This window comes from Pituophis catenifer, unplaced genomic scaffold (genome assembly GCF_029215685.1).
Source record: "Pituophis catenifer annectens isolate HBS135680 unplaced genomic scaffold, rPitCat1.0.hap2 SCAF_1, whole genome shotgun sequence".
In the NCBI taxonomy this organism is placed as follows: Eukaryota; Metazoa; Chordata; class Lepidosauria; order Squamata; family Colubridae; genus Pituophis; species Pituophis catenifer.
Window position 1 is genome coordinate 266,576,639 of NW_027256881.1, and position 20,910 is coordinate 266,597,548.

Below are 20,910 nucleotides of genomic sequence, written 5' to 3' on the forward strand. Positions count from 1 at the left end.
CTATCATGAAGAACTGAAAATCACTTGAATCAGTACCCAGGGTGATCGTAATCTAACGTAGTACTTCTTGCTTATTGGTTACCTTCAGTTTTAGTCTTCTGCACCATGAATGCGTATCCTCAAATAACTATGATTAAATTGGACCATCTGCAGCCAGATGGTTTTTCATAATCTACCTAAAAAATAACTTTTTGTGCATATTGATGTATGTTTAAACTATGTAATAGTTTTGCAAATCATACCTTATTTTTTCCTTTTTTTGAAAAGGAGAAAGCCAAATCCAAGACACAGAATCCTCCTGAATCTCTAGCTGCACAACCAGAGGAAGAAAAAGTGCCATCAAATGTAATCTACGAGGTTGGTTTGGTTGTTTCAATGTCAGAGTCCTTTTTCCAAAGCATTTTGTGTAGCATATTGATGGCATTCATTCCCTTCTTCCAGTAAAATAATAAACAAAGCAGGTAAATCCATTTTAATAGATTGCCCTGAACCACTGTGAGTTGGAAAAGCTACAATTGTTAGATTAATTTAACTATATAAACCAATCAAAATCTATCTATATCGGGCTTGACTAGTTATACATAACAATATGGTAGAGAAGTCCATAATGTAGGTGGGGGTAAGGTAGGGCGACCTTTCCTGAGCCCTCAGATGTGCTGCCAATCAGGTTGGGTTACACTACTGTACAGACTGCCCCCTTTTACACTACTGTATAGACTGCCCCCTTTTACAGACTCAAAAAGTATGTTCCGGAAAAGGAGGCATAAATACTAACTAAATAGCTGTTAGGCAGCCCAATAACATTTTCCTTCAAGCACTCTGCAGTCCAGCCCTGTTTTGAATGCCTTCCTAAAGATTGAAGGCAGACCCAGAGAAGTCATGTTGTTGTCCCCCCCCCCAATCCATTCACATAGGGTAGGGGTTCTCAGCACATTTTACTACGTCTGAGAGACCCAGTTGGAGACCCTATAAATTTCCCTAAAAGTTTTCTGGTTGGGCCTCTAAGATGTGTCCAAAATGGGCAAACTGTAGTTTTTAAAGTGACAGAAGGGGGAAAACTCTGGAAAGCAACTTCTGTGTTAAATTACTTTAAAGTTAATAAATGTTACATTCCAGATGCAATCTGAAATAGGTTTTTTGCCCCAGCCTACCCATCACTTTTGGGAATAGTGCAAGGCGCCCTATTATGGGGTTTTTTGCTTAATAGATCACAATGGATGATGTTCATAATCAAATATTTTCAAGAACGGTGTATTTCAGGGTAAAATATCACCAGAAATGTAATGGTCACTTCAGCACCAGCAGCAGGGAACTTCTTGATAAATTCTTCTTGATGTCTTCCGTAATGCTTGTTTTTATTGTGTAGGATGCTGCCTCCTTCGAATCTGGTTATAAAAGTTCCAATGCAAGTCTTCCAAATGTACATGAGCCAGAACAGGACAGCAAAGCTGAAGAATCTGACTATCAAGAAGCAGTTAGTCAGAGAGAGCCAGCCTATGAACCGGGGACCGTATACGAAGAAGCTGCAGTAGGAAATCAATATCAAGCAGGTTAAACAGCTTCTCTTTTCACTTCTGAATAGCTGGGTGACTCCATGTTGATCTAGAATGTGCTTACATGGGTCTGGCCAATATAAGGAAAACTCAGCATGCTGCCTTAAACTGCTTAGAGGTTAGGGGCAAGATAGAAACATTAAGAAGCAAAATAGGCCGAAAATGAGAAAAAACTCATTTACTGTCAAATTTTTCACTTGGTTGCAGGGCTCGATATAGATGAATCGATGCTAGTTAGCAACACAAATATTTGAAAGGAAGCCTTTTCAAGGAGCATGGAACTTAAAGAGTAAATTGTGAGGGTACAGCTTAACTAGCAGTTCCCAGTGGGTGCAGTAAAAAATGCCAATATTATATGGATTGTACCACTAAGGAGACCTTCATAAATGCCAGACCGTGTACAAAGTGCATGATTTGAAAGTCCTGTAGTGAAATGTATTTTTGTCTTTAGATGAAACTGCTTATGAATATGAAAATGACCTTGGAATAACAGCTATAGCCCTATATGATTATCAGGCTGGTAAGTAACACAATAGCTAGTTTTATAGTCCTAGTTTATAACACATTTAGGCTCAGATTTCTACAGAATTCTCTGTATTTGTTCGGTGGACTAGAGGTTCACACTCTTCCAAATAACCTTTTCTAGATTTTCTGAAAAAAATAATAATGATAAACAACATCACTATTAATGGCACCAGTTGACTTTGGGATTGCTGCTTATATCCTCCTGGGCTACTTGCTAATTGGAACCAAAACAAGGTCTATTTAATTGCTATGTTCATGTCCATTCATCATGCTTTCATTAAGAGCTGCTTCTATAGAATTTTTCTGTAGGTAACCCTCAACAACTATTCATTTAGCAACCATTCATAGTTAAAACATTGCTGGGAAATGTGACTTGCATCCAGTCCTTGCACTTATGACTGTTGTAGCATCCCCACGTTATCCAAATTTGGCAACCAGCATGTATCTATGATGATTACAGTGACTTGAGGGTCATACCAGCATCATTTGTGACTTTCCCAGCCAGCTTCTGACAAGCAAAGTTTGCGGGTGGGGAGGGAGCTACATTTGCCTAATGACTACAGAATTCACTGAACTGCAGTGACTTGCTTAGCAATCATGCAAAAAAAGAAAAAAGTTGGGCGTGATTTAACAACAGTCTTGCTTAGCAATGGAAATTCTGGTCCCAATTGTGGTCGTAGGTTGAGGATGACCTACAAGAACGAGGTACAGAGTGGGCTCTTCTAGAAGCTGCTATCTAGGTATAAAGTCTCCACCAGGCCTGATGTGTTAATTCAGAAGCTCTGCCTATGCATTATCTGCAGATAAGGCGACTCTGAGTTAGGAGGAGGACCCACTGCTGAAAATTTTTAGCAAGAGCTATTCTCACTTTTCTGGCTTGTGCGTTTTCTGCTGAGCCTATCAGATAATCTGTGAATGCCAAAAGTGCTTTTTAAACTATAACCTACTTGAAAGGAGGTAATGATAAGCTCTGATTTTCGGGTGCTAGAAAAAACCCCAGAATTTTAAGATGTTTCCAGTCTGTTTCTCAGCACCTGCAATCTGTGAAACACAAATGTATATTTTGGTTGAAAACATGGTTTCCCTTTTGAGCCAAGTCTGTGGAGTCTCTTGGCGTGGGGCTACTCTGTGTCCATAAAGTAGCGCCCACAGAAAGGGGCGTAGCCAGCGGCTACTCCTAAAGTCTGGAATTCCTTCCTAATAGAGGCAAGGCTTGCTCGGTGGGACTTGTTCTCCTGTCCACTATCAAACGACATACTTTTTAATTCACAAAGATCTAGGGTACTATTTTGATCTCTTGCTAGATTCGTTTTCTATCTGGTGGAGATGATTTCCTTTTATTCGGGTGTTTCTCTCTGGGTTTCAATTGTTCAGCTTTAAAATGATTCTGTTCATGCCTTTGTTATTTGATGGTTCGTTCTAGGATGGGATGAGAGTTGAAACGTAGGGCAAGGGTATTGAAAAACAAAATCAGCTGACCTAAACCTGAGTTTCAAAGTCCTTATTGCTAAACCTTCTAACATTTCTGTGTTTTTTTTTCACAGCTGGGGACGATGAGATTTCCTTTGATCCAGATGATATCATTACCAATATTGAAATGATAGATGATGGCTGGTGGAGAGGAGTCTGCAAAGGCAGATATGGGCTTTTCCCAGCTAATTATGTTGAGCTCAGACAATAGAAACGGATGTCTACCATTTATGCCTTAATACCATGATCATTCATCTGACTTATTACACTACAAATCATGTGGGGCTTTTTTTGGGGGGGGGGTAGGAGAAGAGATTGAAAGGATCTAGTCATACTCCTTTTATATTTAAAATACTTTGCTGATGCTTTTATAAATGTTTATGGGTCCAGAAATTGCTAATATATTGTGACTCTATGTTGCCCTGCAGCCTGTTATCATACTTTTTAATGCATTTTAAAAAAGAGGTTTTCTTGATTCCTTTGCCAAATTGGTGACGGTGATTGTTTCCCCTCTAGAGTTTTTAGTTCTCTCTGACAGTAGTACATGTTTCATCTGTACTGTACAAATTATATCCAGGTGTTCTTGTACTGAACATGGTCAGTTTTCCAGCTCCCACCTGTTGTATCTAGGTCACATTTCCATTTACTGGGAACATGGCAGGTATAGATAGAGGAAAATGCTAGCTGGCTTGCAGTTAGTGGCAAACATTCATGGGAAGTTATTCTATATTAATGCCAGAAAGGACCCAGTATAGAAGGCTATGCTTATTTTTCATTCATATTCTGGGAAGTGTACAGTCCAGTCAAAAACTCAATTGAACTTTTCCAGAAGTTCTGATAAGGAGCTGATGCAAGCCTCATCTGGCTTTGCGATGTAAATTTTGTTTATGCTGCTCTTTCTCTCATGCACCTAGAACACTGTGAAATTTTTGTTCTTGGAGATGTAGAAGTTTCCATTACATGCCCTCTCTAGCTCTCTCAGCCTGTCACCTTGATGATCAAACAGGCAGGATATGCAGCACTAATTCCAGTTTGTATGATTTGCAAAGAGGACAATGGGATGAGATGGCTTCCTATATAGTAAATCTGTTTTTGGCTATATTTCTCTAAAGGAATATTGCTCTTAAGAGTATGTTAAAACCTTGGAGGAAATTGCTATTTTTAAACAATGTAGACGACTCATTTTACATATTCAGCTCTGACTGCCAGTAACACTCAAGCAAACTGTAAAGATCTCTCTGTCTTTTGCCAAATGTAATCCTGAATTTCTTGCCATAACTTCTGTAAAATAAATTGAGAATTAATTACTGATTTTAACCACATAAGCATCCCTACCAAAGACAGCATACAGTATATGTGTCTTCAGTGTTTCTTGTTCATTTCTGTTTGGGAAGAGAAATTCAGGGATAAATCGGTCAAGGAAAGAAGTGAATGAAAAAAAGACTAGCAATTAAGTTCAATAAAGTATAAAAAATATTTCTATTGAACGGTAACATGCAGTGTATCTAAGGAAATATGGAATGTAGAGAGAAGTGATCTTGGATGGGATTGGCTACTTAGACAATCTCTTAAGAAGAATGTATGTAATGTTTATTTTCTATTATCTTCCCCACCCGTTCCTTGCTTTCTCATAATTACATTTATAATAGTATGTTAAGTGGGCATGGATTTTATATGCAGTTTTAGCTTATTCAGTTTGCATAGGACAGCAACTAGGATATATGATTCCTGTTTTTCTTTTTTTTGTAAATTAAATATTCAAATAAACTTTTGGAACCATTTTCCCAGGATATTTTTGTGTCTAAACTATTCTAAGCCACAAACTGAATGTTAACATATTGCCTTCTGCAGGGTGAAATGCCTTGTACCTTTTATCTTCAGTTACTGAAGTCCCAGTGGGAAAAACCTGACAAGGATATTCTTGCCCTGGTTTTTAAATTATCTGTCACCGAAAGGAGCATCTTCTTGCACCAATTATTCCAAGAGAGTAGTTGATTCAGTAGTCCTGTGCATTGGGGACAAATATAAAGTAGAAGTCAGCCCCTCTTGTAATTTGTGGAACAGTCCCAAAGAGAGAAGAGGTGGAAATGTTTGTTGGAGGACTGGTCTGTTCAAAATTCCGGTGGTTTTAGTGTGTTCTGAACATAGGAGTTTCTTGGATAGCAGAAGGGGAAAAATTGTTTATTGAATGCAGGTAGTCCTTGTCTTACAACCACTTATTTAATGACTGTTGGGGTTATAATAACACTGAAAAAAGTGACTTGCAATCAGTTCTCACTTATGACAGTTGCAGCATCCACAGTCACATGATCAGACTTCGAGTGCTTTGCAAGTAGCATGTATTTATGATGGTTGCAATGTCCCAGGATCCTAGGAATGTCATTTGCAACGTTCCTAGTGAGCTTTTGACAACCAAAATGAATGGGGGAAGCCAGATTTGCTTGACTTAACAACCATGACAAAAAAGTTGTAACATAGGGCACGACTTCCATAACAATGCCTTGCTTAGCAACAGAAATTTTGGGTTCAATTGTGGTATTACATCAAGGGCTGTAGTTGTCTATACACTAAAAAGCAAACCAGTTGAGTATGAAATAACACCCTGAATCATTGACTTGAAAATGGGCAGCTATAGAAATCGAATGAATAACTAAACAAGACAACCACATGGCACACCCTGCCATATATCAAAAACATTTTGGAAGCTGTAGAACGCAGCTTCCAAGATCTGCAAGTGGGCATCACACACTGCCCAGAGACTACCATACAAGGACAAATTATGCATTGTAAAGATCACTTGGAGGTGGAAGATACTTCCAATGTAATCTACCAAATCCCCTGCATGGATTGCCTCTGTGACTGTAGGACAGATGGGGAGGAAGCTAACCATCAGCTTGCAAGAACACAAGTGAGCTGTCAGAGGAGGAGATCTGAACTCTGGTAGCCTCACACAGCAATGAACAAGGAGACACATTCAATTTTGCAGCTACTAAGATTGTTGGATGAGCAGGCACAAAAACAGCCAGGGAAGTGATTGAAGCTTGGGAAACTGGCTCCCTCATCAATCAACAGGAGTGCTGATTTACCACCAGCCTATCAAGTACTTAGAAGGCGAGGGCTGGGCACCACAAGCAAAAGACAACTAACAACTTAAAAGCCAGCCAGCCATCAACACATCCCAATCAACATCTAAAAAGTCACAACAGGCACTACAAATGCCACACATAGAACATCACACTCTCTACTAGAGAGAGGTTGCCTGAAGATGGGCTCCAGCACAAGTCCAAAAACTCAGAAGACAAAACCTCTGGTTCCGGTGACCGACCCAGATTGGATCCTAAATAACTAAATGCACACAAAATGGGCTTTTCTCTTTGTTCATCAATAAGCACATTCTGAAGTTTCTTTCAACTGGAGCAGAGAAGTTTACATAAAACCATAGAATAGGAGATGATCCTTTTCCATTTTAATTTGTTGTTGTTGATTGGATGGAATTATAACCAAATAAATCTTTTGTGTTCCTACTATAAAAAATAAAATTGCAGGCCTTTTCATGTTTTAGCTTCTTTCAGTGGGCGATGCCATCCAGAATATGCAATCCAGAATGTAACTGGCTGTGTTGCTTGTATTCTCTGTCGTATTGCAGGAATTTGTTCCATAATTTGAAAGTATCATTGTTACCTAGACTTGACGGCTCATGCGTGAAATTTAATCAGCTGTGTTATGCCTGTCACAGTTCCAGTTGGAATCAGAAGCTATTTGGAAATCAGAATTATATACTGTAAAATGCTAGTGGTCTTTGAAGCCAGGTGCTGCTTCTGGGCTACTCAATGGGAATGGCTGGGACAATTTGCAAGAGAAATGGTAAAAAATGAAGATCCTAGCTTTTTTTCTCAAGGATTCTAAGTACATGCTTGGTTGATAATTGTAGGAAGGGTGGCCACAATCTCTTGGAGCATATCCTTATTTCTAAGGGTAAACAGACACACTAATCAGATTATTTTGTCTGTGTTGGCTTTCCAGAAAGAACAAAATTTATAATCCCCAAGATATACTCCAAAGAGCATACAATTCCAAAATACGTATTTTATGCCACTTAAAATTATGAACTATGATGAAGAAACTAACAATTCTCCAAAATAATTGAAGAAACTCCCTCTGGTGTTTGAGTTCTGCTACAATCGCTTGTTCATCTGGACAAATAGAATACAATCATGAACATTTCAGTACTCTGTGAAGATGAATTAGGACGTGTCTTGCTTGCGGTTTTCTGCATCAGGGTACATTGGAATAACTTTTAAAGTACAATCAATTGAAAAAGATTTCTCTGCTGACTTGGACAAAGCCCTGCTTCATACCACTAGTTCATTGAAATAGCCGACCTAAACCGTACATTGCTGGCTTGCTTCATCTGACAATACCCTTTCGGATTCATGAAAAATGTTCACTTCATTAATTCCACAAAAAAATATGTCCTCCTGCTAAGCAAGGATGTGGTTTTAGGTTGAAGGTGAGGCTTGGAGTTCCCATTTGTGAATTTTCTACCCTCCTGAACAGAACCTCACTAGTAGATTTCAGTGTTCTAGCAAAGACCCAAAGTCTTGCAAAGCTGAAATATGTGGATTTTTGCATATAACTTCCACCTATTTAATATCTCACAAGCCTGTTTTGATAAGCAAATTACAAATAAACACTGGTCTAGATAAATGTTTTAGTCAACCTCGGGCAGGCCAGCTGGGGAATTCTGGGAGTTGAAGTCTGCATATCTTCACCTGCCCAAGGTTGAGAAACACTGGTCTAGACAGATCTATTCACCGATTTAAGTTGCAGATTTATAATAACATGCTCAACTTGCCAATACAGGTAGTTCTCAATTTACAAGAGTTTGTTTAGTGACTGTTCAAAGTTACAATGGCACTGAAAAAACTGACTTGACCGTTTTTCACACAACCATTGCAGCATCCTTATTGTCACGTGATTAAAATTCAGATGCTTGGCAACTGGTTCATATTTATGATGGTTGCAGTGTCCCAGGGTCATGTGACCACCTTTTGCGACCTTCTAACAAGCAAAGTCAATGGGGGAGCCAGATTCACTTAGCAACCGTGTTATTAACAACTGCAGTGATTCACTTAACAACCGTGGCAAGAAAGGTCATAAAATGGGGCAAAACTCACTTAACAAATCTCTCTCTTAACAACAGAAATTGGGTTCAATTATGGTCGTAAGTCAAGGACTGCCTGTAATTTTTAAGTCCCACCATACATTCTACTTCCCTAACGTTATTAGGGCTGTAGCATTAAATAACTTCATTAAGTACATGTTTTTAAAAAATAATAAGACAAATAACTAAATAAAATAGAAAAAGGTTTCTCAAGAAACACAGTATCTTTATATACATTGCATCGGAATACATTCTTTAGCTAATGCAATTAAGAGTGCATATAATTAAGGCAGCATTTTTCAAACTTGGTACCTTTAAGATGCTGGTTGGGGAATTCTGGGAGTTGAAATTTACTCATTTCAATATTACCAAATTTAAAAAACAATGATCTATGGCTTGGTACATGACAAACAAACTACTGTATTTCTATCATCAAAGTACATAAATTAGGCCATGCACACTGCAGGGTGTAAATATCATTTATTAATGTGAACACCTATATATTTACTGAATTTAAAATGCTTTGATGATTTATCAAATCACTGTTTTAATACTGAAAACAAAGCTTTTTCCAAACATGAAACAATCTGGACCTTTTTCTAAAGATGTTCACTGATAGAATCAGTTGATAAAAAAGAACAAGGTGCTATTACTATGATGCACTGATGCTAAATTGGCCCTTCGAATTAAAAAGTACACTTTTGTTACATTATTTCTTACAGTTCAGTTCAAAACACCTGAGAGTTACACTGGGTACTTTGGTTTGTTTTTCCTGTTATATCCGTATACAACTTAAGGCACTGCTTTTGAGAACCCTCTTGACATAAGTCTTGTCCTCTTGAAAGAGAAGAACTAGAAGAAACAATTTGTTTAAATCAGGTTTATTTCAGGAAAGTTATTAAATTTGAAGTGCACATAGCCCTGATGGTTTCGGAGTAGGGAAGCTGTGGATATTTGTAAAAAAAAAAAAAAAAAATCAGTGAAAGTATATCTCTAGCTATATAAAGATAACAATATCTCTCAGTGGTAAGGATAACTGAATCAAATTAAACAGTAACACAAAAGAAGATATGCAGATCTCGTCTGTTATTTCAGTTATTCAAATGTACTGAAAAACTACTTGGAAAGGATGTTAAACTCAAAATAAATCAAAGCTCCTCTGTTCATGGAAACAGATACAACTAAAGGATCTCCTGACAGGATCATTTAGCACAGAAACAATTTAGAACTGGAGAAAAGATTGGATAATTGTAAAAATTAAATATGCCCTTACAGTTGGAAAGAAATTTGAAGGCTTGCATTAAACAGAACCTAAATTACCTACAAACCAGATGTGTAACTTATTTTCATTACAAAATCCTAGCAGCAAGTACAGCCTTAATAACATCATTTTCACACAGATAAGTAAGCCCATCTGTCAAAAGATAATTGCAAAGAAGGGGAGCAGGAATTAGATCCATTCAGTCTTGTAGAAATATATTATGCTTGCATGCAGAGAAGCAGCTGATCAAATTGGTTAATTTTAATAGCTTTCAGGCAATGCTTTCTTTCCCAAACTAGAGACGATGACTATCAGAGGGAGCCATCTCTGCTGGTGATACACTGGTAGTATCCATTATTATTGGTTAGGCTTATAAATGAAATACATTTTAAAGAAATAAAAATTCTGGATCCAGATCTTTTTTTCCTCCTTTAACCTTTTCTTTCAATCAATGTTTCACCAGTTCACTATATTAATGATCACTTGAAATGATGATAATCTTTTCAGAAGTTCAGAATCCTTCTATTGAAACTTTTTCTGATAAAACAAGAAAACAAATCAGTCCAAGATATATAAATGTTTTCTATCATGTATTTTATAATGCATTTCTAATTCTGGAATAGGAATTCATTCCGGACCAATTTCAGAGGGCTTTAACTCTAAATTCCATGGAAATCACAGACAAGCTTTTAAAAAATAAAGAACTTTAAACAGTTTAATGTTAAGTGGAAAGTTTGGCAACTCTTTTTAGAAATAAAAAAATTCAGACTGGATTTGCTCTTTGTAATCAGAATCACAACCTTAGTGCAATATGATATTTATTTCTTACAGTAATTTTGGTTGCCATACAAGAGTAGTAAGGATTAGGGAAAGTGCAAGTTACAGGAGCTTGATTTGTTTTAATCAATTGGAAATTAGAGGAATTAAAGCACAAAAAATTACAGCAACATAGATAACGTGAACATAGTTGTTTCGCAAAAACATTACTCTCTAAAAAAAGAAAAAAAAAGATGTAATGAGAAAATTATCATTATTTTAGGCTCATACACAGAGTCATTGCCAGATCAACTGGATAATGCTTATTTGTAAAGGAACTCAGAAAAATCACTTTTATTAACTTAGGTACCACAAAGAGCTAGCTTCTGTGATATGTAAATTCTGTAAATCAACAGTCACATATAGTCATTTTATAATATATGAATCAAAACTAGACACCTAGGGAAAGGAGTCTGTGTAGTTATACACAATTTACATCTTGTGTGATTTTGGTATTGTATACACAAATATTACAGAAACTAAGCATGTAAATGCAATTTATTAAATTACAGTATATAAACAAAAGTTGTTCCTAAAACCTGGAATATCATAACAAGATTATTTTTAATCACTGTATTTTGCACCATCAAAGTAGCATAACATTAAAAGGGCCAATCTGCTCCTGACATTTTCAGTATTGACCAAAATGCTGGGAGATAATTCTGCATCCTTTACTATTGCTTTCTATTATAAAGCCATCAAACAATGCTAAAGACTATTTCAGCTTGCCAAAGGTGTTTTTTCTTGATATAAAGCAATTCCTTGCAGGCCCTATTACTCTAGATCATACAACATTATTTAAAAAATAAATCTTTTCATTAGCTCTTTGATGTTTAAAATCTTCTCTAATAATTATATTGTACTCACTATTTAAGTGCCTGAAAAGATACATGGGCAAGAGACCCCTTTTAAGAAAGGGGGTACCATCACCAATAATTTGTTAACAAACATTATATACTAAACAGTAAAATATTATGATTAACAGCAGCTTAAAAGTAATCCCCCCCCTTTTTTTTTTCTCTTGTATCACTTGTCCTAATGCATTTTCTGGCACATTATAGAGATAACACCAACTGCACTCAAAGAAATAAAAAGGAGCATGGTATTATGGTTTATTTACTGATTTCTGCATTATCACCAAATGGAAGACAATGATGTCAAAATCATCTTACTTTTACACCCTTCCCCTGCCCCTATCAAAAGAAAAATTGTGTTGCTATCAAATATGTGAATATTGTCCTCTAGATGCAATATTGTATCAATATTTCAAAATTTTTGCACTAAACTTGATTTTAATTACAAATCCATTTGGAGTATGCAAATGTTGAAAGATATCTGAAAAGGGTCTAAGTGACAATAATTTAAAGGACCAGTTTTGATAGCGGAAGGAGGAGAGGGGGGAATGACTATTTTTTTTCCTTTTTAATAATTACCTAAGTATTGTTGATTGTTACCATGTTTGAGGAGACACATCATCTGAAGAAGTTTTAGCAAAGATAGAAAATATAACACAGCTCTGCTGGTTCAGATGCATCCAAATGATATTGATTTAAAAAGGTCAAGACTTAATACTTATTCCACAGAAATAGTAGTAAACCACAAAAGTTTTTTTTTTAATTTCTAGCACTGAAGTGGCACAAAGGCTGCCCAGTAGACCAGCCACTTATATTCTTAAAATATTGTGCTTATAAACTATCTGTACAACTATTTAAACTTGCAGTAAAGAAAGGTATTGAAATTGCTGAACTTTATGTACTAATCCTAGGGCTGTTGCGGGCCCCAAATTAGACATTCAGTTATGAGAAAATAAAATTATAATTAGAGATAGGCTGGGACATATTAAAAAATGAACTGAGATGCCTTCCAATTAAATTATTAAGCAACCTCACACATACAGGCTAAATTATTCATGACACTGTGAACCAACAACATTGTTAATGTGGATTATTTATGGTGGGAAGAGAGTATTCTAAATTTCATAGAAGCCACCAAATCTGAAAATATACATGTCTGCCAAAAGACCATGCTTTTAAAAATCCACTCAATTTTTTTCGTAAACAGTTCTGAATGTGATTTTGTCTCAACCTTCTCTTTTCTTTAATTCGCAAGCTTAAGTGGGTTCTCCTATAACACAGCAGTTTGTATGGGAAGGAAGCACAGAACAATCCTGTAGTTTAATTTTAAGCAAAACATTATTATTAGGGTCAAACCCTTGATCTCCATTTTTTAGAAAAATTGTCCCTTGCATATATAATAGGTACCTACTGTTTTCATAAAACTACTTCTGTAACATGTACTGTTATTGATATTTTTATTTCATATTTCTCATAGATGCCAGGCAACATCTTCCTAATACGATAAAACAGAAAGATTTACATCCATTTCCATAAGTAAACAGGCTTGTGCCACGCAGATTCATCAACAGCTGGTTTTCTTAAGCAGGAAAAAATAAGCAGGTCAAAGATCCAAAGACCTTGAAGGTGAAGAAACCACCTCTGTGCTGTTACTGTTGACTGCAGCTTGTGCATTGATTTGTGCAACCACATACAAAATTGCAGAAGGAAAATTCACTATTCTTTCTATCATACTAGGGGGATCACAATGGTAATAAAATCCACTATCACACATGATCACTTTGATCCAGCAAAAGTAACCTTTATGTAAAACACAGTTCTTTAAAAACTAAAACTTAACTCTTTTTGGGAAGGCAAATCGTCACTCCCCCCCAAAAATCCACACTTGCTGATGCGCTTGTAAAAAGAGAAGACATCTAATCCTGATACCTGTTTCCACCTCAAAGAAAAGGTCTTGTGCAATATTGTCCAAACAACTCAATCTCATATGAGAGAAATTAAAACAGGCTTGATAAATGATTGTTATTTTGAAAATATAACCCTGAATTACTTACCCATCATCCCAGTTCATCACAAAGAAATGTGGAAAAGATCTTAATTGAACTACCATCTTTCTGTGCACAGATATCTTCAATTCCAATTTCTTACAAATATTTTTACTTTTATTTTAGGCAGCTAAGATCTCTTACATAGCTTTCACACATTATACTGCATTATAAATGAAAAAAAAAAAGCATGCCTAATAACTATCCGGCAATTTGGAAAGGCACTAAACATAAATGGAAAAATAAAATCTTAAAAGTCAAATAACAGAATTACACTGGATGACAAAAACTAATTTCACTTCCAAAGAAATCAACATAATAATTAGCCAAAAACATCTGACATTTTTTTTTAAATTCTGGCAATGCTGTGAATGTATAGAAGTTTTTCAAAAATCATTAAATACATCATGAAAAAAGTGAATGTTAGCAGAAAAATTAAGTGGCAGAACTAACCAAGAATCAGTTTAGAAAAACTGAAAGGAGAAATTGTCTGACCACAACAATGGGACTGAGTCCAACAATCATATGAAATATTAGTCATATGAAAGCTGATTGCAAAAAGAGCTGGACACGACATGTTCTAGTACATGGAGAAATACTTGTGGGTTTTAACCAAAAAGAGGTGACACATTATTTTTCAAGCAGAAGGGCATTTCTAACAGAAAAACCAATCCATAGATTGAAAAAGGAGTGATTAGTTGTGTGTGTACCAGCAATTAAAGTATAAACTTCTGAGATAATATCAATATGGTCGGAGCTTACAAATTTGGTTTTTTTTAAAGTTCACAATTATTTCCATTCTTCTCTCTTATTTGCCCCATCCATTCTTAAAATATTTGGTCCCATTAATGTGGATTGACATGGAATTGATTTTGGACATAAGTTTGCAATCTAATGGATGCTTTTTAATTTGGTGCTACTCTTGGGGAGCCAAGGCATTTGGGGTGTTTTGATACCAGCCTATCTCTATTTATAACAAAGGTTTGTGAGGCAAGACCAACCATTCTTATCTGTCCAATAGTTGTTTCAAGGCTCTTTCTATGTTCATTCTGTGACCAACCCTAGTCACTCCAAGGTCTATCAAGTCTTCCTTCTGAAGGTTTGGTAAGTGAGTGCCATCTATTTCATTATCCATAAAGGTCTCTTTATGTTCACCTAAGTTTAAACTTTCCAACCAATCTGCCACATCTGGTTTAGTCCACAGGTGGACAGGTTTAGTTGTAAAAGGCTTATTTGAGATTGGCTGTTGCAATATTGAGGGAGAAGGAGATCTGCTGCGCCCTGTATTCAAAGCAAAGAGGTCTCCGGAAGGAGGCTGGCTGGGTAGGCTATAAACATCAGAAGGAGTCGGAGAAGGAGATGCAGCTGGAACAGCAGCAGTCAGAGGAGCAGGCAGGATGTCTTTACTTATCTCTGTTGGTGAAACCACTGGGCTTGGAGCATGTCTGGCTCCTGATGTCCTACTATCATAGTCTGGGACTCTGCTCTGAAGTGTGATAGGCTGGCTAGTTCCAGGCCGAACGGTAAAAGTGATGGTTGAACTCCGAGTACCTGAGACTGTGCTCATGACCTCTGTGCTCCTGAAATAAAAATGAACGAAAAACATTTTTAAGTCACAGAATCAATATCATGAACAACTTTTAAAAGTTTTAAAAACTAAAGGCTATTATCTTAAATATACTATTAACATTCTCAGTTGTCTGGCCATTAAATGCTTGTCAAACAGAATCAGGCAATAGTTTGTTTAGAGCACGAATGTCACTCGCTGCGTCACGTTGCCGTCACATGACGTTTTTCTCATTTGTGGAGCTGGGGTGGACGTGGCCTGCGCATGACACATCCGGACACCAGTTTGACACGCCTGGTTTAGAGGTTCTTCAGAAACCGAACAATATGTCAAAATCACCTAAATTAAATGATACTTTTGTTATTCTAATGTAATTTTTGTTTACTGCGCATGTGTCGTAGGAAGGACTACGACAATATGTATAATATAGCAGCAAGATACAGATTAAGAAGTAATTATAAAAAATATGCCACAAGCTTTGTAAAACATACAGAATAGCAATAAATTTAAATTTAGCTTGCAATATTGCAGAAAAGCATTGGCATGTTTTTAGAAAGCAAATTCTAATATTTTATACAGTTGAACATTCTGGATATGAAACAGAGAAAACGAGTTTGAAACCTTAAGGTAGTAAAACATATACCGTAGGTGATATGAACAAAATTCAAAAACTGCTTTGGAAGGGGTTGAGAAGAGTACTAAATCAAAAGCCTCTAACAGGGCGAATGGAACCTTTTTTTTTAAAAAAAAGTGATATAATTTGAGATGACACTGAAGTGAGGGAATTTTCTAAAGACTATTTTTAAAATGTACATGGGAATGCTAGATATTTTGAACAGTAGAATTCAAATATACCTAGAAATGTTAACATCCAAGAAAAACACCAATTAAAAGGAAAATATTATTTATAAATATTATTAGTCTAGTGAAAAGAAGGACTAGGGATGATATGATAGCAGTGTTCCAATATTTGAGAGGCTGCTGTAAAGAAGAGGGAGTGAGTCAACCTATTATTCAAAGAAGGCAAGACAAGAAACAATGGATGGAAAATAATCAAGGAGAGAAGCAACCTAGAATTTAGAAGAAATTTCCTAACAGTGAGGATAGTTAACCAGTGGGACAGCTTGCCTTCAGAAGTTGTGGGTGCTTCATCACTGGAGGCTTTTACGAAGAGACTGGACAGCCACTTGTCTGGAATGGGATAAGGCAGGGGTGAAATGCTCCCGGTTCAGACCGGCTTGGGCGAGTAGGTAGCGGAGATTGAGGCAGGAGCAATGGCTGGCTGGCCATGCCCCCGAACCGGTCCATGGCCCGCAGTCCTGCCATGCTTGCCTGCCTTCCATGCTACCTTCCTGGCGTCCCGGTGGCCAGCTTGCGAAGGCAAGCAACCAGAAGCCCACGTGGAAGGCAGGCAAGCAAGGCAGGGCTGTGGGGAAGGAGTCACAGCCCAAGGACAGCTGGAGTGTCTCTCAATTTGCAAAGAATCACAATTTTTTTTTAAAAAATTTGATTTACATGCCGCCCTTCTCCAGAGACTCAGGGCGCCTTACAATGCATTAAGCAATAGCCTTCATACTTTTGTATATTTATACAGTCAGTTTATTGCCCCGATAATCTGGGTCCTCATTTTATCTACCTTAGAAAGGATGGAAGGCTGAGTCAACCTTGAGCCTGGTGAGATTTGAACTTGCAGTAATTGCAAGCAGCAGATGTAAGTGGATGTTAATTAGTCTGCTGAGCCACCAGAGCTCTTTGTTAAAAATATCAGTAAGCCTAAATATCAACAACAGAGACCAAGGCTGTGTGTGTGTGTGTATGTGTGTGTGTGTGTGTGTGTTAAGCACGAAGCATTACAGAGTGCTGGGCTACTCCCGACACCTTCGTTCCCGGGCACAGCAAAGAACCGGGAAGTCTGTGCGCGTGTGCCCGAAGGAGGGGGAACCCCCCCCGCTGCGCGGCAGATACAAATATCTCGGTGACCAGGATCCTCCCCCCACCCCAGGCACGTATATATCCCCCCTGACTCCCCCCTCCTTTTTTACAACGGTATTCGGGTTACATTATGAAAGGAAAGGCAATTTCGGCAAAGGTTTTCCTGCCTGTGGAAAAGTGAATTAGCCAAGCTGGTGGGGCTTGGCTGCATTACACACACACACACACACACGCAACGGACTTAAAATGAAAGGAGGCACCCGCTTTGGAGAGTCCAGGTCCAATCTTTGCAAATATTACAGGTGGTTCGCAAAGCACGAAGGCGGCAATCGGTGTGCGGCGCTTTGCTGAAGCCCCTTTATCTTCCGGTTAAGAGAGAGCGCCCCTCTTAGGGTCTGCGGTAGCCATGAAATACAAACTTTCTAATAGTGTCCGTGTGTGTGGAAGGTTCAGGCAAGCGGGGAACAATAGCCGGCCACCCCCTTTTGCGCTCCGACATCTGTTCAAAGAGCGGCTTTCAAATATTTGTGTGTGTATGTGTGTGTGTGTGAATTGCTGTGATTATGATTTGATTTTATTTTTTTTCCCCCAATCAGGCTTTACAACTATGCATCTCTATTGATGTGCAGGAGTGGGGGAAAAAAAAGAGACAGCTGGGCGCGTTTGGCTGCAGGTGGAGGCCTGGGTGGAAGGTGGCTTTTTCTGCAGCATCACCCTCCCCTCTTTGGATCGCCCTGCAAGGGAGAGGCTCTGCCTTTGCAGAAACGGGGTGGGCAGTTTGTATGGAGGATTGGCAAGGGGGGGGATGTGCAGCCCTCCGGGATGAAGAGCAGGGCAAGAGAAGGCTCCGAGGTTCGCCTGGGCAGTCAAGCCAGAGGGAAACTCAAAGCGGTGGGGGCTTCAGAAAGGCAGAATGTGCTTTTGTGCAGCTCTTGGCTTCTGTGACATTCTGTGAAAGACAAAATGTGCTTCTGTGTCAGAATGTGGAGCTTCTGGCTCTAATAGTGAGTGATGTGAGTGACGTCAAACTGGCCACGCCCACCCAGTCACATGACCACCAAGCCACGCCCACAGAACTGGTAGCAAAAGAATTTAGATTTCACCCCTGGTATAAGGTCTCCTACTTGAGCAGGAAGTTGGACTAGAAATCATCCAATAGCCCTTCTAACTCTGTTATTCTGCTACCTACCCAGATAATTAAAATTTTTAAACCATAGAGATTTCTGAGTAGCTTATGAGCCTTATAATCAGTAGAGTGAAATGCTGAGTAAATAGAATCTCAACAGCAACACAGAAGCAGCATCTGAGTAGTTATATTCATTTGCTATAATTTCTTCCTCTGAGATGAGACATTTTTGTCAGCTGCAATAATATTTCATATTAATTAAATGGGTTCATTAACATAGATTCTGACAGATTTTACTGTTATTTTTCTCAAGTGCAAAAAGCAGATTTGTAAATAGGGAAGGATGTAAACAAGAAGCCATCTTCAGTATCAGGCAAATGCATACATTAGAATAGACTAGAAGAAAGTAACAGAGTTGAAAGGGGCTTTGGAGGTCTTCTGGTTCAACCCTCTGCTCAGGCAGGAAACCCCATGGCATTTCAGACAAATGGTTCTTCAATCTCTTCTTTAAAACTTCCAGTGTTGGAGCATTCACAACTTCTGGAGTCAAGTTGTTCCACTGATGAATTTTTCTAACTGTTCTAGTAACTAGTTCTAGTTTCTTCTTTCCACTATGTGATACAATTTTTTTAAAGGGTTGCTGGACTTTCTTCTAAGAAAGTCTTTTAAGAGCCCTGGTGGCACAGTGGTTGGAGTGCAGTACTGCAGACTACTTCTGCTGCCTGCCGGCTGCCTGCAATTTGGCAGTTTGAATCTCACCAGGTTCAAGGCTTCCATCCTTCCAAGATCAGTAAAACGAGGAACCAGATTGTTGGGGGCAATAGGCTGACTCTGTAAACTGCTTAGGGAGGGCTGTAAAGCACTAAGAAGCGGTATATAAGTCTAAGTGCTATTGCTATTGCTACAGCTGCAGCAGCAAATGATCACAGCCACAAGGATCAGGCAAATAATTCCATGGGCATATAGCCAGTTTGCATATCAAAGAAACTGTTCTTCTCAAACGTTCAGTGATGCTGCTTGGAAGTCTTTCCAAATCTTCTCTGATCCAGCCACACCAAGCCATGAAGGAATGCCACCCTTGCTGCCTTAAACATTGGATGTGAAAGGTTGCTTTATGAAACACCCATCAGAATCATTCGCACCAGAAGCTGTAAGAAGACTATAAAGCTATGAAAGTGATACACCCCCTATGTCAAAATACAAAGAATTCTTTCCCAGAACGTTATCAATTTAAAAGCAAATTCCTTCTAAATTCTCATGTGAAACTTCCATTAAAAGCAATGAAAGATGTAAAAACCTGTGAACTTTATTCTAAATCACCCTATCGGAGATGAAATGATCAAGGAAGACAAAAACAGCGAGAGCAGGATTACAAGACAGCAGATGGCATACTAAGTGCAATCAGTTTCACTTAAATTAAGTGAAGATTTCACTTAAAATCTTTTTCCAGGCAAACAATTTTATTTAAAACAATGGAATTACCTTCTGAGAAGACTACAGCTGCAGTCCTCTGCAACAAACTCAAAATAAGTTCCAGTGAATCACAGTGACGCTCACTAACAGTCTATGGGATTCTCTAGCAATGAGTTCTATCTACTGTATAAAATGCAAACTTATTCTAAATTTCATTTATTTCAGTTATATTAACAATATGTACTGGAGACAAATTCCTTGTGTGTTGAATCAAGTTCAATTAGGCCAAATAAAGTTCAATTCAATTCAATATAGCTGTACAATCTGCATCTGCACTAAGGTAGAGTAGCAGTCACTACATCAATAGAATATCGGTTATGATTATTACATCAATAATAACAGATTCAGCATCAGGGCTTTCATAGATAATTCCAGTGAACTTTTTGACTTCAGCACTATGCCTTCTCCTTGGTGCTGTAAGCTGGGATACCAATTGCTCCAAAATCTATGGCTAGATCTGCTTTCTAATTCTTCACATTGCTCTTAGTGTAGTTACATTATCTCACACCCTAAATGCCTCGTGGGAGAAGTAAACACATGCCACCCATAGCCACTCACATTCTACAACTAGAAAAAATACAAACTGTGCCCAGGTGGTTCTAGCCAACATCTTTAATTAGCAGGAAAGTGAGCAGAAGATCTGCCTGTCATGGTCAACCCTGGGTACTTATCACTTGTCATTTAGACTTATATACTGCTTCAGAGTGCTTTACAGCCCTCTCCAAGCGGTTTACAGAGTCAGCATATTGCCTCCAACAACGTGGGTCCTCATTTTACCGATCTCAGAAGGATGGAAAGCTGAGTCAACCTTGAGCCATGAGGATCGAACTGCCAAACTGCTGGCAGCCAGCAGTCAGCAAAATTAGCCTGCAGTACTGCATACTGATCACTGCGCCACCAGACTCTTAATATTAAATATTCCTAGCTACTTGCCTTTTAAGTTTTAAATGTCAAGGGAAATTTTACTTATAAAATGGGCTTTATTTATTTAACAAATTTATATGGCCACTCAACTCACACACAGGTGAGTGTGAGTAATTAAGAATACGAGTAGCAACTGATACTCATGGTCTTTCAGAGACCATGAGTATATTCAGATAGCATATTAAACATGCCCTATATTA

The 20,910-nt window shown here is 38.0% G+C and overlaps 2 protein-coding genes across 8 annotated transcripts in view; one reads left to right on the plus strand and one right to left on the minus strand.

Moving 5' to 3' along the window:
- The window catches only part of CTTN (cortactin), a 36,582-nt gene extending 31,253 nt beyond the window's left edge, over positions 1–5,329 (plus strand). For both annotated transcript variants that reach the window (XM_070935312.1, XM_070935321.1), the window contains 4 exons: positions 268–357; positions 1,367–1,550; positions 2,005–2,073; positions 3,623–5,329. In XM_070935312.1, coding sequence (XP_070791413.1) covers positions 268–357; positions 1,367–1,550; positions 2,005–2,073; positions 3,623–3,759 — 480 coding nt within the window. In that variant the 3' untranslated portion in view covers positions 3,760–5,329. The remainder of the gene's footprint in view (positions 1–267; positions 358–1,366; positions 1,551–2,004; positions 2,074–3,622) is intronic.
- An 8,966-nt stretch (positions 5,330–14,295) lies between these two features.
- Positions 14,296–20,910, minus strand: part of SHANK2 (SH3 and multiple ankyrin repeat domains 2) — a 364,128-nt gene continuing 357,513 nt past the window's right edge. For all 6 annotated transcript variants that reach the window (XM_070935393.1, XM_070935377.1, XM_070935363.1 and 3 more), the window contains one exon: positions 14,296–15,268. In XM_070935393.1, the coding sequence (XP_070791494.1) occupies positions 14,695–15,268 (574 nt within the window). In that variant the 3' untranslated portion in view covers positions 14,296–14,694. The remainder of the gene's footprint in view (positions 15,269–20,910) is intronic.